Source organism: Bombina bombina, chromosome 3 (assembly GCF_027579735.1).
Source record: "Bombina bombina isolate aBomBom1 chromosome 3, aBomBom1.pri, whole genome shotgun sequence".
In the NCBI taxonomy this organism is placed as follows: Eukaryota; Metazoa; Chordata; class Amphibia; order Anura; family Bombinatoridae; genus Bombina; species Bombina bombina.
In genome coordinates, this window is record NC_069501.1 from 191,303,099 (window position 1) to 191,327,682 (window position 24,584).

A 24,584-nucleotide genomic window follows, 5' to 3' on the forward strand; every position below is an offset into this window, starting at 1 on the left:
CAAAATGTAGAAACTATTTAGCATGGGTTTTTTGGTGGTTGTAGATGTGTAACAGATTTTGGGGGTCAAAGTTAGAAAAAGTGTGTTTATTTTCCATTTTTTCATTATATTTTATAATTATTTTTATAATAAATTATAAGATATGATGAAAATAATGTTATCTTTCGAAAGTCCATTTAATGGCGAGAAAAACAGTATATAAAATGTGTGGGTACAGTAAATGAGTAAGAGGAAAATTAGAGCTAAACACAAACACTGCAGAAATTAAGAAAAGCTCTGGTCCCTAACGGTAAGAAAATTTAAAAATGGTCCGGTCACTAAAAGCATCATAAATGTAATGGCAAATGAAAAAGTAAAATTAGTCAAAACAAATCTATAAACAATTTAACATACCTTGATGTGCTTTGCAAACATTTTCATAATCTTGGTATCCCCTTTAAATGCTTTTATGAGTCTAAAGTGAAAGAAACAACAGCAGGAACACATTTGTCATTGATAAATTTTTCAAATGTATGGAGAAATGATAAAAAACACTACTTTACAAATAAAAATAAATAAATAAGCATTTTATATTTAATGGCCCAAATATAGTGAATAAGCAAACAAACATAAGCATATTTATTTATAGATAATAGATCAATAAAAAGTACAAATATATGGAATAGAATAAAAAGTTATTGTGCATAAAATAATGCGAAACATCTGAAAAATGGGTAAATTAAGCAGTAAATATTTTTTGTTTTTTTTAATAAATAAGCTGAAAGGGTGCCCACAGTGTAGCAAACCCACAAAAAGGAAAATAATGCAGTTAAAGAGAAAAAATATATGACCAGACACTTCTTAAATTCATCAATAAATCAGGAAACAGCTCAGTTAGCCACAGAAAACACAACCCCTCTATTTTACCTCCAGTTAATCTTGCACTCCCCTCTTCGCCCCACCCTACTCTCTACTACACATGGTAAATGTATATACTGTATGTTGTGTTTGCTGTGAGTACAATACAGGGATACAAGTACAGTGTGGTGCTTTTGAAGCTATTTAAACTATATAAATGTGAAGTTTAGAATGGTACTGTTACCCATCACTAGTGTAAAAGCCTCCAAAACCATATGTGAACTTACTGGCAAGAAGATTTAAGATTTGTACAAAATAATAATCTAGATCATGGTTAATACACAAAAGATCCCTCAAACCAGCTGTATTGTTGTTTGCGTCAGGCAACAATTTTGCATATTCTATGTTATTCCCTGTAAAGGGACATTAAACACTGGTAATATAAAATGATAAATTGTATATATTAAACAAAAACTGTGCAATATACTTTTATTAAATATTTTCCCCCTTTTTCTGTAATTCCATTCTGAAATTGTGAGTTTTACACTTCCTGTTAGAAATGGAAGTGCAGAACACTGTTATATTGCACACAGCCATTGGCTGCACACTCTAGTGACCTATTTATAACTGTCCCTAATTGGCCCCAGCATTGTTTTATAGACACTAAAACTTTACATTTATTTTCTCAATATTTAAACAGTTAAATTTAAAAAATATATCTACATGTTATTCTCAGACTAATCTTTTCTTTGAATGCTTCATTCTATCTAGCATTTGTTTAGTGTTTAATGTTACTTTAAGGTCAAACGGTGTAGGGTGAACATCATTTCACTCAAGTCCAAAACCAAAAAAAGTACCATTACAGTACTAATTATACTGTGGAAGGTTTGGAGAATATACAGCTACTAGAAACTAAGTCATCTGAAAAAACGTTAATTCATTTCTCATACTCTGTCAACTTAAAGGGATAGTAAAGTCAAACTTAAAGGGATAGGGAAGTCAAAATTAAACTTGCATGATTCACATAGAACATGTCATTTTAAGACACTTTGAAAATCACTTCCATTTCAAATGTGCTTTATCCTACACTAGTGGGATCTAGCTGCTGATTGGTGCCTGCACATATTTGTCCCTTGTGATTGGCTAACTAGATGTGTTCAGCTAGCTGCCAATGTTCCTTCAGCAAAGGATAACAAGAGAATGAAGCAAATTTGATAATAGAAGTAAATTGGAAAGTTGATTAAAATGGTATGTTCTCTCAGAATCACAAAAGAACATTTTGCGGTTTCTTGTCCCTTAAAGTTTTCTAGATTCCAGATACAGCATGTCATTTCCAACATTCCAAATTATTTCTACTTTCAATATTGCTTCTTTTTCTTGGTATCTTTTTAAAGCTTGTGGGCTTTAAAACAAGGCACTTAGAGAACCCCTTTCTCCTCCAAGAGATAGACTGAGAGTAAGGGTTTTTATATTCACACCCCATCCAGTTCTCTTCTACTGTTTGACTGTGCCTCCCACTTCTGGGTTTTCGGATCTAAGTGACATCACCACACCCACATGGGCCAATGTCACTCACATGCCCAGATTTCCTCAACACTTACTATTTAGCAAAGTTTAACAAAGTGATCTTAAGAGTCCTCTAGGCCACCTGTAACCCAGCATTTACAAAATAAGTTTTCTCTCTGACTACAATCAATCATCAAATACATCACACTAAAAAAAAGTCTCAGAATAATGTTTGTCACTTAGAAAAAGTGAAGCAACATAGAAATGTATCAGGTCAACACATTTATTATTAATGTGTACACTATGATTATGGATTCTAGTAACATGCCTGTATCATTTTCTTGAATTACCATATTTCCAGAAGCACTAGAAAAAATAATTACACCCCCCCTTTGTTTTAATGAAATAAAGTATTTACTTAATGAGTTCCAGGGCACGGATGGCAGAACTGCAGACTATCAGGATCAGGACAGATTTCTTTTCTTTGTGGTTTTTTGAAAGTTTTGACCATTTTGGGCAAACTGGAAAAAGCAAAATATATATTTTATCAGTATTAAATTGTAGAGAAACTCAAACGGAAGTGAAAACATTTTTTTTCAGTTTTATTGAAAACTTTAGTTGACAATACATAAATTATAATGACAGATTTAATTTTTTTTTACATAAGTGCAAAAGAAAAACTTAATACAACAAAAGTATCATTATATATGCATTATATAGTGCATTTTCTCATGATGTTCAAGAGAACTCTGGGTGAATGTGCACAGATAAGTGAAGAGAAAACTATTTATAGAAAGAAAAAATAATCATTGAAATATAGGAGAGATGTTCTTCTTTCCCTTTTTTTCTTCCTCGCCCTCCCCTTTGGCACCTGATTTATTTTTAGATGAGCTATAATTCCCTTTCAAGCCGTGAAAAGCTTGTCTAATAGATATAATTCTATTTATTCTTTTCACGCAGTAGTTTGTTTGTTTTTTTCCTTCTTTTGTGAGCTGGTGTTTTACAGCCATTATTGTGAGCCATGATCTTTCTGTTTTGATTATTATTGTGTTACATATTATCATCTGGTGAGTTTGTGTTCTTTTAAAGTTATCTTATATGGACTATTACTAAGTTCCTGGGTACTGCAAACATCTGATCATTAATAATACATTTTCTTCCTCCCCCCTACTGTTACAGTCCTATGATATGTGAGGCACTGAATGGACTTGTTACTATGTCCTGAGGGAACTGATTATGATGGACAGACAGTTGGACTATTTTAGATCAGTTATTAACTTGCAGTATCTCCATACTTGGTTGTTTACTGATTCTCTTTTTTTCAGGGACCAACGGTAGTTGTTCATAGTTATTCACTGAGCTCTCATCTGCATTAGGACACATTATTTTTGAAGGGTCGGATCCATCTATTTAACATATGCAGTAGGGGAAACTCGTGGAATCACAGGATCCAGGTAGTTAAAGGGACAGTAAAGTCAAAACTAAACTTTCATGATTCAGATAGGACATGCGATTTTAAACAACTTTCCAATTTACTTTTATCATCTAATTTGCTTTGTTCCCTTGGTGGTATTTTTGAAAGCTAAACCTAGCTAGGCTCAAACTGATTTCTAAACAGTTGAAAACCGCCCCCTAGCTCAGAGCATTTTGAAAGTTTTTCACAATTAGACTGTGCTAGTTCACATGTGTCATATAGATAACATTGTGCTTACTCCCGTGAAGTTATTTAGGAGTCTTCACTGATTGACTACACTGCATGTCTGTCAAAGGCACTTAGATAAGGAGGCTGTCTGCAAAGGCTTAGATACAAGGTAATCACAGAGGTAAAAAGTATATTAATATAACTGTGTTAGTTATGCTAAAAAATGGGGACTGGGTAATAAAGGGATTATCTATCTTTTTAAATAAGAAAAATGTTGGTGTAGACTGTCCCTTTAATAGTGTCTTCTAATATAAATGACTCTCATATGGAATCAGCCAGTTGGGAATCACCATGCTCTCATGTGAATTTAAGTCTGCTGAACTTTAATCTTTGAGAATACTGAATATGGTTTGGTTAAGACTGTAGTGGACAAAGTGTAGGGAAGTAGTCATTTCATTCTTTGACCCAGAGAGCACATTATTTTAAACCCTGCTTTGGGTTACACACAATACTGTCACAAGTTGGAAGGAACCACATCAGGTCAAAACACCCACCAAATAAACAGTTCTGGGTCATCAATATCCCCTACTGACAATATTATAATGATATTTTTACATAGCACCATTAAATTCCAAAGCACTCGTTCAGCATAACATAATGTAGGTGGAGGAAATATGTAAAAATCAGACACTTTTTAAGGACAAGTGATAGGTGGTAGTGGTAAGATGGAAGAATGGTGACTGCATAAGATATATATGGAAACCATATATTTTCTAACATGCAGAAAAAGCTGTTTAAATTGAGGATTAAGCTAATGGAAAGTGCCTGGCTGTGTACAACCGATCCCTAGTTATACATTGCTTATTGACTAATTGTGGTAATTTCCCTGGGGACAAAATGGTTTATTCACCACAGAAGCATTGTAATATGGATTTGAAATATTCTATTTTAAATGGAAAGAGAAAAATTTTGAGCACAATCTCCTTTTAAGTTGGGGGTTCACCCTCAAGACAAAACGTCTATAAAACTTGATTTACACAAAAACATTTTGTAATAAATGACATAATATATAACATAGCATTAGTTTATATCACTTCAACATTTTAAGGTATAAAATTTGGGTTGCATAAAATAACTACAGGGCATAGTTTACCACACTGTACCCATTTATTGTTGTGTGCGTACTAATATACATGTACTTGCTTGTTACTCAAGAGTGGATTTAGTACATAGTCACCAGTCAAAAGCTCTGTATGTTGCCAAGATCTGCATCAGACTGTGTGAACGGTGCCAATCCGAAAGTTCTAAAAACATCTATGAGGATCCTTTTTTAATGCAGTGATACTATAGACTTGCTGCAGCCCTCTATAATGTACACTAGAATGTCCCTTTAAAGTGCTCTAGGAGCACACAATAAAGCTCATACTTACTTTCCTTCAGATATGAAGAAGGTGTGTGGGTAAGGTCATTTGATGTTAGGAAACAAGAATCTGAAAGAAGAGCATGATATTATAAAAATAATTTCAACACCTAATTAGGTTTACAACATTAAAATATAATACCATATTGCAAAAGGAAATATGAATAATGGATAAAATATATGTGTTTTCAGTCCCTCTCTATGTGCACCTTGAGGCTTTTCCTTTGTTTGCAATCCCCACCACAACTACAGCTTATTGTACCACAAGCCTAAAGTTCAAGGTACCAATCTTTTCTAAAATGACACAGCCCCTCAGGTTATGTTGAGGTTGTCCCCTTGATTGTCTGTTTGGATTCAAATTTAGTTGATAAAGTAGTAATTTTAGACATTTGCAAAAAGATAATAAGTGTTTAGATATTTGAAGGGGCAAAAGCTGCTCTCCAATTAGATACCTGTGCAGGAAAGATTGGTCGTTGGCACATTTTGTGGGGGCAGACAGATGATTGCCTGAGACAATGCTCCCTTGTAACAGCTGAAACTATCATTACACACTGAGGTTTGAAATCTGAGATAGCTGTCATGTTATCCAAAAATGTCTTAACTAAATGTCCCATTAACAATTGGGTGCAAATGCTTTAGTTTCAATGTGACAGTTCTTATTTCTTATCTGATGAAATGCTAGAAATTTTGGAATCAGTGTTGTCCCTCAGACCTTGAGCATACTGACATCCTACTTCTCATCTGTAGACAAATTAATCTAGCTGGGGTCTGATAAAGGAGCCCTCTTGACATTTTTTTTTAAATTAGCTGGAAATTGTATTTTCTTTGAAAGCTTGATACTTATCTATCATCTTCTGAGAATGTCCACTTTATCACCTGGTTGACCGATGACATTTGCACCAAAAGATGCTTTCAAATTCTTGAAGGCAAAACACTTTTTTTCAAGATGTCCATGAAAAAGGTATGGAATATTTTTGTGTATAGTGGTAGACAGACTAGTTTCTGGTCCATATGCAGTTCTGCTCACAGATGGGATTAGTTGGTATTTGTTATTGCTGATTAGACAACCACGATCTTGCAAAAAATATATATCATTGTTACTGAGAAGAGGGATAGAGAAAATGAAGCATATTGGGCACACTTGGCGGGACAAAAACCAATGCTATATTGATTGTGTGGTGTGTCGTGTGTTTATTAAAACTTAACTTTTATAACAATAATCATTTAAAAAAGAGAGTGGAAAATTCCACTAATGAATATAAGAACAGACAAACAATCTTAAAATTGTGTCCGAGTAGTACTCGGTACACAGAAAGCTCCTCTCAAATGTGATACAGTGATCAGTTTGTATCACACTGTCCTGTTGAAATCAGGTGAATACAATATCTTTAGCTATATGTTAATACTTGAAAGTATGAGTACCATTTCCATCAATTGTATTTGTGATGATGTGCCATGTAAGTCTTTTGCATTTAACTTGGCCCGTTGCAAATATTATCATACAAATAAATTCTCCGACCTCAAATGGGGTTATGTAAACGTTTGAGTGTTAACACATTGTGAAAAGGTCTTTATTAGTGATGGCACACAGATTAATTATATTCTGATATGTATAGAAAGAACTTGTAATAAACAACTATATGTCAGGATGTTTATGCTATTAACATCAGTTCGATAATCTGAACAATTGTTGCTGCCAGTATTGACAGTTTTACGATGTCTGGCATATATTGTTTATTATTAATTTACCCCAGTTAATCATGCATTAGATTGTGCTGTTTGCATTGTTTTTACATTGATGAATACAATTACTCCAGGTGAGCGTGGGATTCTGAGATAATCCAGAATCTAATAACACTGTGCAGGCTCATATAGAGTGATAACCCATTAAAAAATAACACTCTATTGTAAGGCTTTTGATGGCCTGGGCCAATTAAACTAGGGCTATAATATTGCTAAAGCGAGCAGGAACTGGTAATATTAACTATAAAAAGTATTATCAGAAAATAATGGCACTCAAAAAATCGTCTGTCTATAGCGACGGCTTGCACTTGAGCATATTGCTCCAACAATTAAAGCATACTTCAATACCATTAAAGCCTATAGTCGCTAAGTCAGATTAAAAAAGTTTTTAACTATAAAGAGTTTAAGCTAAACTCATCTTAGCTTAGTTTAAGCTAAAGGTGCCTAAAAGAGGCCAACAATTAATCTAATTTCAACGGACTATATGAGAGGAGCAGTGCGAACGCCTGACGCGCGTTTCGCAACTGCTTTTTCAGACACACTACTTTTAAAGGACCATCAGCCAATCACATGGCTGATTACTTTTTTTGCAAATTCTATCAGCCTATCAGCTATTTCCTATCATCTTACGTTGTTATGTTGACATGGTAGCGTCATCGTCAGCTGTAGCCTATCAGACTCAGGGGTGTGTTTGCTGACGTTATCCAATAGATTGCTCATATAGTGTTTATATTTATGTATCCAACTAATCTAGCGTGTATATTGGGTGATCAACGATAGTTACTATTACCACATATGCAGGAAGGAAAAGAGAGAGGGCGCCACAATAGCGTAATATTGTCTGGTATTGTGAGCAAACATATGTAGACAAATGGTGTGCTTACCAGAACTAGAGGCACTGTGCTGTGACCAGTGCGTGATAGCTTGCTAGCACTTAACAGTGGCTAGTACACTGGATGGATAACGTTCCTTGGAGTCTTTGCTGGTGCCCCCTAGGCAACCTTTTTCTTAGTATGGATAATTTCAACTGGAAAGTAGAACTTGGTGTGTTGTTGTATGGTATTGGAATACCACAAAGCATAGACAACTTCTTGTAATAAAAAGCTTTAATATATGACGCGTTTCTCAACCCCAACTGGGTCGTTTCCTCAGATAAAAGCGAATAAAAATGGTTACATTTACCGGCATTATATACACATTGTATCATTAAAAACAGGAAGTTGTCATTGGGTGTTTGTCCAATAGGACTGCATTTTCAATTGTAAGAGCCCAGTCTTGGCTATCAGCTGTTACTAATCATGACACAAACATCAATGAATAAAAAATATATATATATAAAATTCCCTATATAGAAGATTTGTAAAAAAGCATTATAAACAAATCGATATACAGATCTTATAGTGTGTAATTTTGTACTTGTGTCTGTGAAATTGTTACGATCTAACTAGCTGTTGGCATATGGGGAAAAAAGAATACATATAGCAAAATAAATGGACTCCCTTTTGTAAAGGGGGGCTCCTTTACCTTACTGTGTATATATTTGTTTTGGTGATATTATTATATCATGTCTGATAATAAGCGTGCTGCAAGCTTGTATCTATCTATGGATTGATGTTTTGTGGTGTGTTGGATAACTCTGACCGTGCATATAGAAACAAGTTTTGCATGCAAGGTCATATAAGTGAGTGTATGAATAATTCGATAGTGTGTAAAATCAGTGGAAGACCTGAGTATTGGCTCTATTGGTAACCCGCAAGGTTGTAATTTTGTATCAAATATTGAAAGCAATGTTTTAACATTGTATTTCCTAAGAATCATCTTATTTAACTTTTAAGTGTCACTATATTTGGTGTCTGCTGCTATCGGCCCGGTGTGATGAAAGGTTTTTTGTTTCAAAAACTCTGTTGAGGAATATATCTGATAGCTTCGTAATATAAACATGAATGGATATATAAACTTTTGTTTGATAGCAAGTTGTCTACTTGTGAGTGATGTGATGGGTATGTGTATGTGAAAATAAAAAAAATATATATTTGGTAATAAAATGTTGGAAGTATTTAAGATATATGTTTTTTGTATATAGAAATATGTGTTAATCTAAATCTCCACTGTATGGTAGAAAATATGTTGTAATTTGAAATTTTGGAGACCAATGGTTGCCTGTGGAATCACATTGCATTATGAATGGAAGATAGAAATGATATTAATAAAGAATAATAAAGAATAATAATAATAGAAATGGCTGTGATCTATCAATTGAAGGCTGCCAAATCCAAACTGGCATTGAGCCCGTAAGGATACAGTGTCTTCAATCGATAGATCCAATATGTCTCACGTTGTCTGAGTCTATTAAGTCTGTTGTAATCTGAGCTTTTGGGAACGAAATCGATAGGAATATATTTGTAAATATATGGGTTCCCATTATGTTTGGTCAGACAGTGATTGGGTATACTGTGTTTGATTTTATTTTTTTTGGAATTTTTGCAGTTGCGATGATGTTCTCCCCATCGGTTTCTCAGCTTCCTGGAGGTGCGGCCTACATATTGGAGGCCGCATATACACTCCATAAGGTAGACTGTGAAAGAGGAATTGCAATTGAAGAAAATAGGGATCTGAAAAGACTCGCCTGTTACAGTGGACTTGAAATTTTTTATGCCTGATCTTATAATTTTGCATGATCCACATCCTGTTTTGCCACATTTGAAAATTCCAAATGTGCCAAACAGACCCCTGTTTTTATTTGAATGGTGTGATATTTTGTTAGTTAATTTGTGTTTGACTTTTTTACTGGGAGCTAGCTGGTTTCTGAGTGTGGGCGCTCTCCTGTATACGATTTTAGGGGTGTCTTTAACTAAATGTTTAGGGACAGGATCTCTTTGTATAATATGCCAATGTTTTTGTAATATGTGTTTGATCTGATTAAAATCTGAATTGTATTGTGTTGTAAAGATGGTTTCTTTTCCAAATATGTTTTCTGTATTGGTGATTTTGTTGTTTGATAGAATCTCCTCTCTATTTAAATTTTTGGCTTTTGTTAGAGCCTTGTCGAGCAAACTGGGGGGATAATCTTTTTCTATGAATCTGTTGTATAGTGTTTGGCTCTGTTCTAAGAAGATGTTATAGTCACTACAGTTACGTCGTATCCTACGGAATTGACTGTATGGTACATTACTTAGCCAGTTTTTATGGTGGTTACTATGATAATTTAAAAAACTGTTGCTGTCAACATCTTTAAAAAAAGTTTTTGAGGTGATATTAGATTTGTCCATACTTAATATAAGATCTAAGAATTCAATGTTTTGAATTTGTATATTTGCCGTGAATTCCAAACCCATGTCATTGTGGTTCAAATGCTCAATAAATTGGTTGGCCCTAGTGATGTTTCCCTCCCATAGGAAGATAAGATCATCTATATATCGGCCATAGAAGACCAGGTCTGCCCCAAACTCTGTCGGATAGATGTATCTCTCCTCAAAATAACCCATAAAAAGGTTAGCAAAGCTTGGGGCAAACCTGGTCCCCATGGCCGTCCCTTTGGTTTGAAGATAGTACTTGTCTTGATAGATGAAATAATTGTGTTGTAATATGAAAATAATGCTTTCTAAAATAAAATCACATTGTAAATTGGGTAAAAAAATATCTTTTTTCAAATAATGAGAAATGGCAACTAAACCTAAACTGTGTGAAATGTTGGAAAACAAAGAGCTAACATCGCAAGTGATCCAGATGAGATTTCTATTGTCAATATTGATGTTGTGTAAATGTTGTAATAGATGAGTGCTGTCTTTAATATATGATGGTAATGTTATTACGTATTTTTGTAAATATTGATCTATAAAGTATGACAGATTGTAGGTGAGATTGCCGATACCGGCAATAATAGGTCGTCCTGGAGGATTGGTTTTATTTTTGTGAATTTTTGGTAAGTGATAGTAGTGGGCAATGGCCGGATTTTGTATTTTTAGAAAATCTTTTTCATTTTTGTTTAGTATATTTAAAGACACGCCTTTTTCTATGAGTTCGGTATAAGAGCGCAAGTATTTTTCCGTGGGATCCCCATTTAAAATTTGATAATAGTTTGGGTCTCCAAGAATTCTGTCTGCTTCTTTGATATAATCGGTTATGTCTTGGATCACAATTCCGCCGCCTTTATCGGCGTCGCGGATGATGATATTAGAATTATTCTTAAGATTAGAGATAGCTCTCTGGTAACTCAAAAGACAAAAATTGTTCTTTTTCTTTTTGGATTTTAAATGTTTCTCAAAATCCTCCAAGACCATATTTTGATATAACTCTATATATTCTTTCCCTACATTAGTGGGATTAAAATTAGATTTGTTTTTAACATCAATATGTATGTAGCCATAAAAAAGGTGATTGGTGAGATCGTTAGTGTCTGAATATATGCAAGTTATGTTTTTGTTAGGGGGCATAGAATCAGTCAAAATTAGTTGTGCTTGAGAGGATTCTATTTGTTTGTTTCTTAAATTTTTATTTGCAAAATACTTCTGTAGGGTTAGTTTTCGTGTAAAGTTGTTTAAATCGACAAAAATATCAAACATTTTTGGCGAATTTGGTGGACAAAAGGATAGTCCTCGCTTTAATACTCTTTTTTCTGAAATAGATAATTTGTGTGTGGAAAGGTTAAAAATTCCTTGATCTAATCTGGATAATTCCTTTTCCTTGGCGGCAAGGGCTCTGCCTCTTGAACCTCGTTTTCTAAGGTGTGAGGTCTTTTGCCTGATCTTATTTGAGGGCTCTCTGTTCTCATTGGGGGGCCCAACCCTAAAAAAGGTGATGGACTATTGCTGGTGCTGGGGCTTTCTGAATCTGCATAGGCCCCTTGGTGTTCAATAGATAATGTTCTAAATCTATTAGGGTGTTCAAATGTACCATGTTGTGTTGTATGTTTTGTGATGTTTTGGTATACAGTTGGCCCATTAGGTCTAGGACCTAATATTGGTTGTTTGATGGATGGAATGTGGTCTATGTGTTGATATTGGTAGCTGTTGTTTGGTTCTCCATAATAGTGATCTTTGTAAGTGGGAGGAGTTTCTCCCATTTGGTGTATGTGTTGTGATTGTACTGGTTTGTTGAAATTGTGTTGTTGTGCTTGACTGTGTTGGTAAGAGTGTGGATTGTAAAGGTGTTGTTGCTGAACATGTGTTGATTGATAAGAGTTTTTGTAATGGTTATTTCTATAATGGGTTTGGTGTTGATTCTTTTGAAATCCATTTCTTTGATTGTAGCATGTGTGTTGTTGTGGTCTGGTTTGAGTATTATGTTGTGGTCTGTCTTGACTAGTGTAAGGTGTGCGATTTTGAGACCATGTGTTTGGAATGTGTGATTGATTGCTCTGTATATGTGGATTGTTACTGTCAAATTGGTTAAATTGAGCCTTTTGTTTATTGGTCTTATTGCCCCTATGTTGGACCCTTGTCCAATCATTCTGATTATCATTGTTATAGTTTATTATATTCTCTTGTGAGTCATTCCTACGGTTATATGTGTAAACACAATCATTAATGTAATCTTCGTGATCTCTTTGTAGTTTCTTGTTTTTATTATTAACTAGATTTTCTTGATATCTGTCAGTTCTATCATTGATGTCTTTGTTTATTTTATTGTATTCTGGATTTTGTTGATAAACTTTGAGATCTGTTTGGATTTTATCTATATTGAGACTACTTTGATTGTACAATTGTCTCCTATGGTCTATTAGGATTTTAATTAGGCTGAAAGAGCATTCATCCAAAGCTTCATACCACCTTTTTATGGTTTCAGCATTGTCTTTGAATGAGCAATGTTTCAGCAATCTAAGTCCTCTAGGTATATGTTTGATTTCTAGATATTTCTCTAGGGTGGTGAGGTCCCACCAATGTCTGTTTTCTTTGTTAATTTCCTCTTCTAATAAATAGAAGAGGTCTCTCATAGGTTTGATGTCATGGGTTTCAGATAGTATTTCCACAACAGAAATTTCTTTAGATAGATTGAAACCCATGCGTTTAGAGTTTCTTTCTTCCTTGGACTGCATATTGTATTGGTAATTAATTGTTTCAAAAAGGAATATAATATAGAAATTTTCAGTTTAGGTAATAGGTGTTTTTGAATGTATGTATCGTATGAGTGCTGAAAGGATGAAATGTAGTTGTGTGTTATTGGCTCTATAGGGATATATAAATAGTTATATTTGAGAGATATTGTTTCTGACTTGTAAACTGATGTATCAGTTATCATAAAATGGAGGAATTATCATAAAATGGAGAAGTTCGTATTGTCTGCTGTTAGCCTGGCGTCTTATGAGTACTGTTTGTGTTAAAAAATGAAACGTTTTAGCAGTTTCAAAACTGAATATTTTGTAAATCAGTGTACATAAATTAATAAACTCCAGTTGTAGATAGTGTAACACGTTAGTTAATAGAAAAAGTGAACAAGTATCAGTGATCTGATATTTGCTTGTAATGTGATAGAGAAGGGTGTGCTAGTAGGCAAAAGCCACTGTGAATGTAATGCACTGATTGTGTATGTGCAAATTAGGAAAAAAAATTGCCTGTGCGTGTTTAAAGGTGGACTGGCGCTGTGTAGTGTTCGAAAAAGATATCTGATCTGTGGGCGTGACAGTGATGCGTGAGCTGTGGTTGGTGATGCGTGAAACCTACGTGTTCAATGTGATTGATATCACAAAATAATTAATGGTGAGTTCTGAAAAACAACATTTATAAGTGACGGGTATCTCTGTTTTGAAAAAAGATGTGCTGGTAGACAAAAGCCACTGTGAATGTAATGTGCTGATTGTATATGTGGCAATTAATAAAAAAGAAGAAAATACCTGTGCGTGTCTAGAGGTATACTGACGCTGTGTAATGTTCGGAAGGGAAATCTTGTCAGTGGGCGTGACGGTGATGCGTGAGATGTGATTGGTGATGCGTGAGACCTACGTGATCAATGTGATTAGTTACACAAAATTACTGGGTTTTAAAAAAACAGCATTTGTGAGTAGCGGGTATCGATATTCAAATGGTGAACAAGTAGTGTGTGTACATAAACAATGTGAGATAGTCTCTAAATATTAATAGCCGTAATACAATGTGAATAGTGAATTGAATATAAAACTGATCATATAGCAGAAAACAAGATAAAACACTGGAAATAAGTGAAAAAACAGATAAGTCATATAAGAATGTTATATATATGAAACATTAAAACAGCAGCTGCTTTTTGATACTCTCTTGTGGTGAAAAACATGAATTATCCCAGATGGGGATAAAGAAAGCGCGCTGAAAAAAAGTATGAAGCATAAAACATATCTTAACTAACAAAGTCAGTATGCAACTCTACCGTAAAACCGGTTAGTGATTATGTCCTTGATACAAAAGGGATTCCTGTTGGTTCGTTTCAATATGTTTGTCCCTTTTCGGAAAAGAAGGTGGTAAATGTATTTCTTCTGAGATGAAGTGGTGAAGTAGACGTAGGCAGCTCCTCTTGGTCCCAGAGAGTAGGGAATAGACTAATGCAGGAAGGAAAAGAGAGAGGGCGCCACAATAGCGTAATATTGTCTGGTATTGTGAGCAAACATATGTAGACAAATGGTGTGCTTACCAGAACTAGAGGCACTGTGCTGTGACCAGTGCGTGATAGCTTGCTAGCACTTAACAGTGGCTAGTACACTGGATGGATAACGTTCCTTGGAGTCTTTGCTGGTGCCCCCTAGGCAACCTTTTTCTTAGTATGGATAATTTCAACTGGAAAGTAGAACTTGGTGTGTTGTTGTATGGTATTGGAATACCACAAAGCATAGACAACTTCTTGTAATAAAAAGCTTTAATATATGACGCGTTTCTCAACCCCAACTGGGTCGTTTCCTCAGATAAAAGCGAATAAAAATGGTTACATTTACCGGCATTATATACACATTGTATCATTAAAAACAGGAAGTTGTCATTGGGTGTTTGTCCAATAGGACTGCATTTTCAATTGTAAGAGCCCAGTCTTGGCTATCAGCTGTTACTAATCATGACACAAACATCAATGAATAAAAAATATATATATATATAAAATTCCCTATATAGAAGATTTGTAAAAAAGCATTATAAACAAATCGATATACAGATCTTATAGTGTGTAATTTTGTACTTGTGTCTGTGAAATTGTTACGATCTAACTAGCTGTTGGCATATGGGGAAAAAAGAATACATATAGCAAAATAAATGGACTCCCTTTTGTAAAGGGGGGCTCCTTTACCTTACTGTGTATATATTTGTTTTGGTGATATTATTATATCATGTCTGATAATAAGCGTGCTGCAAGCTTGTATCTATCTATGGATTGATGTTTTGTGGTGTGTTGGATAACTCTGACCGTGCATATAGAAACAAGTTTTGCATGCAAGGTCATATAAGTGAGTGTATGAATAATTCGATAGTGTGTAAAATCAGTGGAAGACCTGAGTATTGGCTCTATTGGTAACCCGCAAGGTTGTAATTTTGTATCAAATATTGAAAGCAATGTTTTAACATTGTATTTCCTAAGAATCATCTTATTTAACATTTAAGTGTCACTATATTTGGTGTCTGCTGCTATCGGCCCGGTGTGATGAAAGGTTTTTTGTTTCAAAAACTCTGTTGAGGAATATATCTGATAGCTTCGTAATATAAACATGAATGGATATATAAACTTTTGTTTGATAGCAAGTTGTCTACTTGTGAGTGATGTGATGGGTATGTGTATGTGAAAATAAAAAAAAAATGTTTTTTGTATATAGAAATATGTGTTAATCTAAATCTCCACTGTATGGTAGAAAATATGTTGTAATTTGAAATTTTGGAGACCAATGGTTGCCTGTGGAATCACATTGCATTATGAATGGAAGATAGAAATGATATTAATAAAGAATAATAAAGAATAATAATAATAGAAATGGCTGTGATCTATCAATTGAAGGCTGCCAAATCCAAACTGGCATTGAGCCCGTAAGGATACAGTGTCTTCAATCGATAGATCTAATATGTCTCACGTTGTCTGAGTCTATTAAGTCTGTTGTAATCTGAGCTTTTGGGAACGAAATCGATAGGAATATATTTGTAAATATATGGGTTCCCATTATGTTTGGTCAGACAGTGATTGGGTATACTGTGTTTGATTTTATTTTTTTTTGGAATTTTTGCAGTTGCGATGATGTCCAATAGGATGATGATCATCTATATATCGGCCATAGAAGACCAGGTCTGCCCCAAACTCTGTCGGATAGATGTATCTCTCCTCAAAATAACCCATAAAAAGGGGCAGACCTGGTCTTCTATGGCCGATATATAGGTGATCTTATCTTCCTATGGGAGGGAAACATCACTAGGGCCAACCAATTTATTGAGCATTTGAACCACAATGACATGGGTTTGGAATTCACGGCAAATATACAAATTCAAAACATTGAATTCTTAGATCTTATATTAAGTATGGACAAATCTAATATCACCTCAAAAACTTTTTTTAAAGATGTTGACAGCAACAGTTTTTTAAATTATCATAGTAACCACCATAAAAACTGGCTAAGTAATGTACCATACAGTCAATTCCGTAGGATACGACGTAACTGTAGTGACTATAACATCTTCTTAGAACAGAGCCAAACACTATACAACAGATTCATAGAAAAAGATTATCCCCCCAGTTTGCTCGACAAGGCTCTAACAAAAGCCAAAAATTTAAATAGAGAGGAGATTCTATCAAACAACAAAATCACCAATACAGAAAACATATTTGGAAAAGAAACCATCTTTACAACACAATACAATTCAGATTTTAATCAGATCAAACACATATTACAAAAACATTGGCATATTATACAAAGAGATCCTGTCCTTAAACATTTAGTTAAAGACACCCCTAAAATCGTATACAGGAGAGCGCCCACACTCAGAAACCAGCTAGCTCCCAGTAAAAAAGTCAAACACAAATTAACTAACAAAATATCACACCATTCAAATAAAAACAGGGGTCTGTTTGGCACATTTGGAATTTTCAAATGTGGCAAAACAGGATGTGGATCATGCAAAATTATAAGATCAGGCATAAAAAATTTCAAGTCCACTGTAACAGGCGAGTCTTTTCAGATCCCTATTTTCTTCAATTGCAATTCCTCTTTCACAGTCTACCTTATGGAGTGTATATGCGGCCTCCAATATGTAGGCCGCACCTCCAGGAAGCTGAGAAACCGATGGGGAGAACATCATCGCAACTGCAAAAATTCCAAAAAAAATAAAATCAAACACAGTATACCCAATCACTGTCTGACCAAACATAATGGGAACCCATATATTTACAAATATATTCCTATCGATTTCGTTCCCAAAAGCTCAGATTACAACAGACTTAATAGACTCAGACAACGTGAGACATATTGGATCTATCGATTGAAGACACTGTATCCTTACGGGCTCAATGCCAGTTTGGATTTGGCAGCCTTCAATTGATAGATCACAGCCATTTCTATTATTATTATTCTTTATTATTCTTTATTAATATCATTTCTATCTTCCATTCATAATGCAATGTGATTCCACAGGCAACCATTGGTCTCCAAAATTTCAAATTACAACATATTTTCTACCATACAGTGGAGATTTAGATTAACACATATTTCTATATACAAAAAACATATATCTTAAATACTTCCAACATTTTATTACCAAATATAATTTTTTTTTTATTTTCACATACACATACCCATCACATCACTCACAAGTAGACAACTTGCTATCAAACAAAAGTTTATATATCCATTCATGTTTATATTACGAAGCTATCAGATATATTCCTCAACAGAGTTTTTGAAACAAAAAAACTTTCATCACACCGGGCCGATAGCAGCAGACACCAAATATAGTGACACTTAAAAGTTAAATAAGATGATTCTTAGGAAATACAATGTTAAAACATTGCTTTCAATATTTGATACAAAATTACAACCTTGCGGGTTACCAATAGAGCCAATACTCAGGTCTTCCACTGATTTTACACACTATCTAATTATTCATACACTCACTTATATGACCTTGCATGCAAAACTTGTTTCTATATGCACGGTCAGAGTTATCCAACACACCACAAAACATCAATCCATAGATAGATACAAGCTTGCAGCACGCTTATTATCAGACATGATATAATAATATCACCAAAACAAATATATACACAGTAAGGTAAAGGAGCCCCCCTTTACAAAAGGGAGTCCATTTATTTTGCTATATGTATTCTTTTTTCCCCATATGCCAACAGCTAGTTAGATCGTAACAATTTCACAGACACAAGTACAAAATTACACACTATAAGATCTGTATATCGATTTGTTTATAATGCTTTTTTACAAATCTTCTATATAGGGAATTTTATATATATATATTTTTTATTCATTGATGTTTGTGTCATGATTAGTAACAGCTGATAGCCAAGACTGGGCTCTTACAATTGAAAATGCAGTCCTATTGGACAAACACCCAATGACAACTTCCTGTTTTTAATGATACAATGTGTATATAATGCCGGTAAATGTAACCATTTTTATTCGCTTTTATCTGAGGAAACGACCCAGTTGGGGTTGAGAAACGCGTCATATATTAAAGCTTTTTATTACAAGAAGTTGTCTATGCTTTGTGGTATTCCAATACCATACAACAACACACCAAGTTCTACTTTCCAGTTGAAATTATCCATACTAAGAAAAAGGTTGCCTAGGGGGCACCAGCAAAGACTCCAAGGAACGTTATCCATCCAGTGTACTAGCCACTGTTAAGTGCTAGCAAGCTATCACGCACTGGTCACAGCACAGTGCCTCTAGTTCTGGTAAGCACACCATTTGTCTACATATGTTTGCTCACAATACCAGACAATATTACGCTATTGTGGCGCCCTCTCTCTTTTCCTTCCTGCATTAGTCTATTCCCTACTCTCTGGGACCAAGAGGAGCTGCCTACGTCTACTTCACCACTTCATCTCAGAAGAAATACATTTACCACCTTCTTTTCCGAAAAGGGACAAACATATTGAAACGAACCAACAGGAATCCCTTTTGTATCAAGGACATAATCACTAACCGGTTTTACGGTAGAGTTGCATACTGACTTTGTTAGTTAAGATATGTTTTATGCTTCATACTTTTTTTCAGCGCGCTTTCTTTATCCCCATCTGGGATAATTCACACTATTACCACATATGTGTACTATCTATTACAAAGCAGATATTTGAGCATATATTTATCGATCCTTAAATGATATTTGTTTATTGTATTCCAAACAATTCTATCATATATATTAAAAGGTCAAACGTTACTTATGACGTATACTATCTATTCTATATCTATGTATACTATCTATTCATAGCGATAACTTAAACAGTTGTTTCTAAACACTGATAATGTGTATTACGTAATTACTGAAAACAGTGGGCTCTTATATTGTTGCACTGTTATGTTTATGCAACACTTATTTAAAACCATTTAGCTAGATTTATAAAGGGCATGTAATTCTATTATACCATGTGTATAAGATGTTCAGCATTAATGGCGATTTACTTATACATATTTATGATATTCAATGCATAGCGGTGTCATACTACGTTTACATTATCATGCCATTTTTGCATTTAGACTGTATGAGAGATATAGATTTAATAATTTAGTCCGATATTTATGTCCTTGTATGGTTTAATACATGGTGCTATTGTAGCACAGTCTCACTACCAGTGATGTATATTCTTTCATGAATAACATGGTTGAGCATTGTATTTATGTTCATTATCATGTAGAATTCCTTATCATAATTGGTGGTTATATTTCAAGGATTAAATATAATCAAACATAATGTTTAAAACTATGCATACTAAATATATTGCATGTTTTAATACCTCAATAGACAGTGTGTATTACAGAATGTCTATTGGTTATTTGAAGTTCAACATATATTCCGTATATCATTTAAAATATGGGCCAGACAAATATATGACAATGATTAGATTCTTAACACTTATACTTTTGTTTTATTCATATATATATTTATCACTGGTCTGCCAACTATAATCTCAACACAAAGTTATTACACTCTGTCTATTCCATCAATTTATGTAAGTTTAGTGTAAAAAGGCACTCTATTGTATCATTTCATTTAGCCCATTTGGTCTCATGCTCTGTAACCAAAAGATCCATTTGGATTCGGCCTTTAAGAGGGTATTCTCCATATTCCCTCCTCTGATGCCCAAGGTCAGTTTTTGTAGGACCCAACATTTCAATTCTGGTTTACTATCATGGCAGTCCAAAAAATGTCTTGCAACTGATGTAAGTTTTTTTTATCTTTCTCAAGATCTTTTTTAGCATTTTTTATGTTTCCTAGGTGTTCACCTAGTCTTCTCCTGAGTTCTCTAGTGGACATTCCAACATATTTTTTGTTACAGCTGCATTCCAAGCAGTATATTACATTATGCGTTCTGCAGTTAAACAGGCCATTGATTTTTTTCATACCATCTGGAAAGATGGACATCTCTTTAACATTTTTCATATAGATACAGAATTTGCATGCGCCGCATGGATATGTACCTGTTAATCTATCCTTTCTCATGCTAGGTTTTTTTTCAAAGTGACTCCTCATGACTTTGTCTCTGATCGTTGGTGCCCTTTTCCAACTGATGGCAATCTTATTTCCCACATTTTTAGCTAGGTCTCCATCAGTTTGCAAAATGTGGGCATGCTTATTCAGTATCGTAGTTATTTCTTTGTGGGCTGTATTGTATGTGCCCACAAAATGAATTCTTGTGTCCTTATTTTGTTTTTGTTTAGGGAATAGTAACTCGTTCCTGTCCAGGTGGAGTGCTTTATGATATGCCCTTTTGAGAATGCTGTTTGGATATCCTCTGCTTTTCAATCTTATTTTTAGTTCTTTAGATTCTTTTTTGAAAGTGTCAATTTCTGAACAATTCCTCCGTATTCTTAAAAATTCACCATATGGAATTGCTTTTTTGGTAGCAGGATGATGTGCACTGTCAAAAGATAATATAGAGTTTGTAGCCGTTTCTTTTCTGTGTATACCTGATTGTACACATCCAAACATATCCCTTGAGATTGTTAAATCCATAAAGGTTACTGCTGTGTTGCTAATTTCAAACGTTAGTTTAAGGTTTAGATCATTGCAGTTGAGTTCATGAATGAACTGTTTGAATCTCGATTCCTCCCCTTTCCATATGATGAATACATCATCTATGTACCTGAGCCACATCAGTATGTTGTCTGTGTATTGTTCCATCTTTTCTCCAAATACATGTTCCCGCTCCCACCATCCAAGATATATGTTAGCATATGTTGGGGCGCATGCTGTACCCATGGCAGTACCACGTATTTGGAGAAAGAATTTATCGTTAAACACGAAATAATTGTGGCTCAGGACAAATTTTAGGAGTCTCAGTATGAATTCGTTTTTGGGCGCATTAACACTCGGTTCCATTTCTAGGAAGTATCCTACTGCATGACACCCCCATTTATGCTCAATCGATGTATATAGAGACTCGACATCGCATGTGCCAAGCCAAGTATCAGAATCAAGGGTCATGCCTTCAATTTTGTTCAGAATGTCCATAGTATCCCTTGTATATGAGGGGACCACAGATTTACAAATTATAAACTTATCTAACAAAATACTATCCCAAGATCACATCAACATTCTGAAAAAAGGACTTTCCTTCTCCCCTACTAACAACATAGACTATTTTGAAATCATAAAAGACGTGCATCTCTTCACTAGAAAAATGGCTTTGAATAAAATGTTTGCTAAACATGAGGATACTGACTGTGACACACAAGCCATCATGGATCTGATATCCTTATTGGAAGACAATGAAAATGACAGTACTGACAGTAATGACTGGAGAAAAGAATTGGTAAAAAAATCGACATATATGCCTCAAATCTGTCAATTTCCGGAAATAGACACATATCAGAAAGTAGTGATTAGAGATATTCTAAAACTCTGTGATGTGAACACAAGAAACATCAATGAAAAAGAATCTAAAGCACTGAGAGAAATCGAGAAGTGGGAGGACGTGGTAATTAAATCTTCAGATAAGGGAGGAAATGTTGTGATCTGGCCCACTGAACTATATCTAATAGAAGCAAAAAAACAGCTAGGAGATAAGAACTGCTATAAACCACTTTTGGGAAATCCTACACAGGAATTTTTAACAAAATATAATATGCTAATTGAGACAGCAAAAAAAGACGAACTAATAGATACAAGAGAATACAAATTCTTAAACGTCAACAACCCGAAAGTGGCAACATTATACTTGCTACCTAAAGTGCACAAAAATCAGAAAATACCCCCTGGTAGACCAATTGTGTCGGGTATTGGAAGCCTGTGTGAACAAGCATCACGATATATTGATCTGAGATTAAGAAATATAGTACTCTCCCTCCCCTCATATACAAGGGATACTATGGACATTCTGAACAAAATTGAAGGCATGACCCTTGATTCTGATACTTGGCTTGCCACATGCGATGTCGAGTCTCTATATACATCGATTGAGCATAAATGGGGGTGTCATGCAGTAGGATACTTCCTAGAAATGGAACCGAGTGTTAATGCGCCCAAAAACGAATTCATACTGAGACTCCTAAAATTTGTCCTGAGCCACAATTATTTCGTGTTTAACGATAAATTCTTTCTCCAAATACGTGGTACTGCCATGGGTACAGCATGCGCCCCAACATATGCTAACATATATCTTGGATGGTGGGAGCGGGAACATGTATTTGGAGAAAAGATGGAACAATACACAGACAACATACTGATGTGGCTCAGGTACATAGACGATGTATTCATCATATGGAAAGGGGAGGAATCGAGATTCAAACAGTTCATTCATGAACTCAACTGCAATGATCTAAACCTTAAACTAACGTTTGAAATTAGCAACACAGCAGTAACCTTTCTGGATTTAACAATCTCAAGGGATATGTTTGGATGTGTACAATCAGGTATACACAGAAAAGAAACGGCTACAAACTCTATATTATCTTTTGACAGTGCACATCATCCTGCTACCAAAAAAGCAATTCCATATGGTGAATTTTTAAGAATACGGAGGAATTGTTCAGAAATTGACACTTTCAAAAAAGAATCTAAAGAACTAAAAATAAGATTGAAAAGCAGAGGATATCCAAACAGCATTCTCAAAAGGGCATATCATAAAGCACTCCACCTGGACAGGAACGAATTACTATTCCCTAAACAAAAACAAAATAAGGACACAAGAATTCGTTTTGTGGGCACATACAATACAGCCCACAAAGAAATAACTACGATACTGAATAAGCATGCCCACATTTTGCAAACTGATGGAGACCTAGCTAAAAATGTGGGAAATAAGATTGCCATCAGTTGGAAAAGGGCACCAACGATCAGAGACAAAGTCATGAGGAGTCACTTTGAAAAAAAACCTAGCATGAGAAAGGATAGATTAACAGGTACATATCCATGCGGCGCATGCAAATTCTGTATCTATATGAAAAATGTTAAAGAGATGTCCATCTTTCCAGATGGTATGAAAAAAATCAATGGCCTGTTTAACTGCAGAACGCATAATGTAATATACTGCTTGGAATGCAGCTGTAACAAAAAATATGTTGGAATGTCCACTAGAGAACTCAGGAGAAGACTAGGTGAACACCTAGGAAACATAAAAAATGCTAAAAAAGATCTTGAGAAAGATAAAAAAAACTTACATCAGTTGCAAGACATTTTTTGGACTGCCATGATAGTAAACCAGAATTGAAATGTTGGGTCCTACAAAAACTGACCTTGGGCATCAGAGGAGGGAATATGGAGAATACCCTCTTAAAGGCCGAATCCAAATGGATCTTTTGGTTACAGAGCATGAGACCAAATGGGCTAAATGAAATGATACAATACAGTGCCTTTTTACACTAAACTTACATAAATTGATGGAATAGACAGAGTGTAATAACTTTGTGTTGAGATTATAGTTGGCAGACCAGTGATAAATATATATATGAATAAAACAAAAGTATAAGTGTTAAGAATCTAATCATTGTCATATATTTGTCTGGCCCATATTTTAAATGATATACGGAATATATGTTGAACTTCAAATAACCAATAGACATTCTGTAATACACACTGTCTATTGAGGTATTAAAACATGCAATATATTTAGTATGCATAGTTTTAAACATTATGTTTGATTATATTTAATCCTTGAAATATAACAACCAATTATGATAAGGAATTCTACATGATAATGAACATAAATACAATGCTCAACCATGTTATTCATGAAAGAATATACATCACTGGTAGTGAGACTGTGCTACAATAGCACCATGTATTAAACCATACAAGGACATAAATATCGGACTAAATTATTAAATCTATATCT

At 34.6% G+C, this 24,584-nt stretch overlaps 1 protein-coding gene across 1 annotated transcript in view; it reads right to left on the minus strand.

Annotated features, from left to right (window-relative positions):
• The window catches only part of CMSS1 (cms1 ribosomal small subunit homolog), a 770,463-nt gene that overhangs the window by 60,380 nt on the left and 685,499 nt on the right, over positions 1 to 24,584 (minus strand). The window contains exons 5-7 of the mRNA XM_053706056.1: positions 5,416 to 5,475; positions 2,762 to 2,864; positions 394 to 454 (exon numbers count right to left, since the gene is read on the minus strand). Coding sequence (XP_053562031.1) covers positions 394 to 454; positions 2,762 to 2,864; positions 5,416 to 5,475 — 224 coding nt within the window. The remainder of the gene's footprint in view (positions 1 to 393; positions 455 to 2,761; positions 2,865 to 5,415; positions 5,476 to 24,584) is intronic.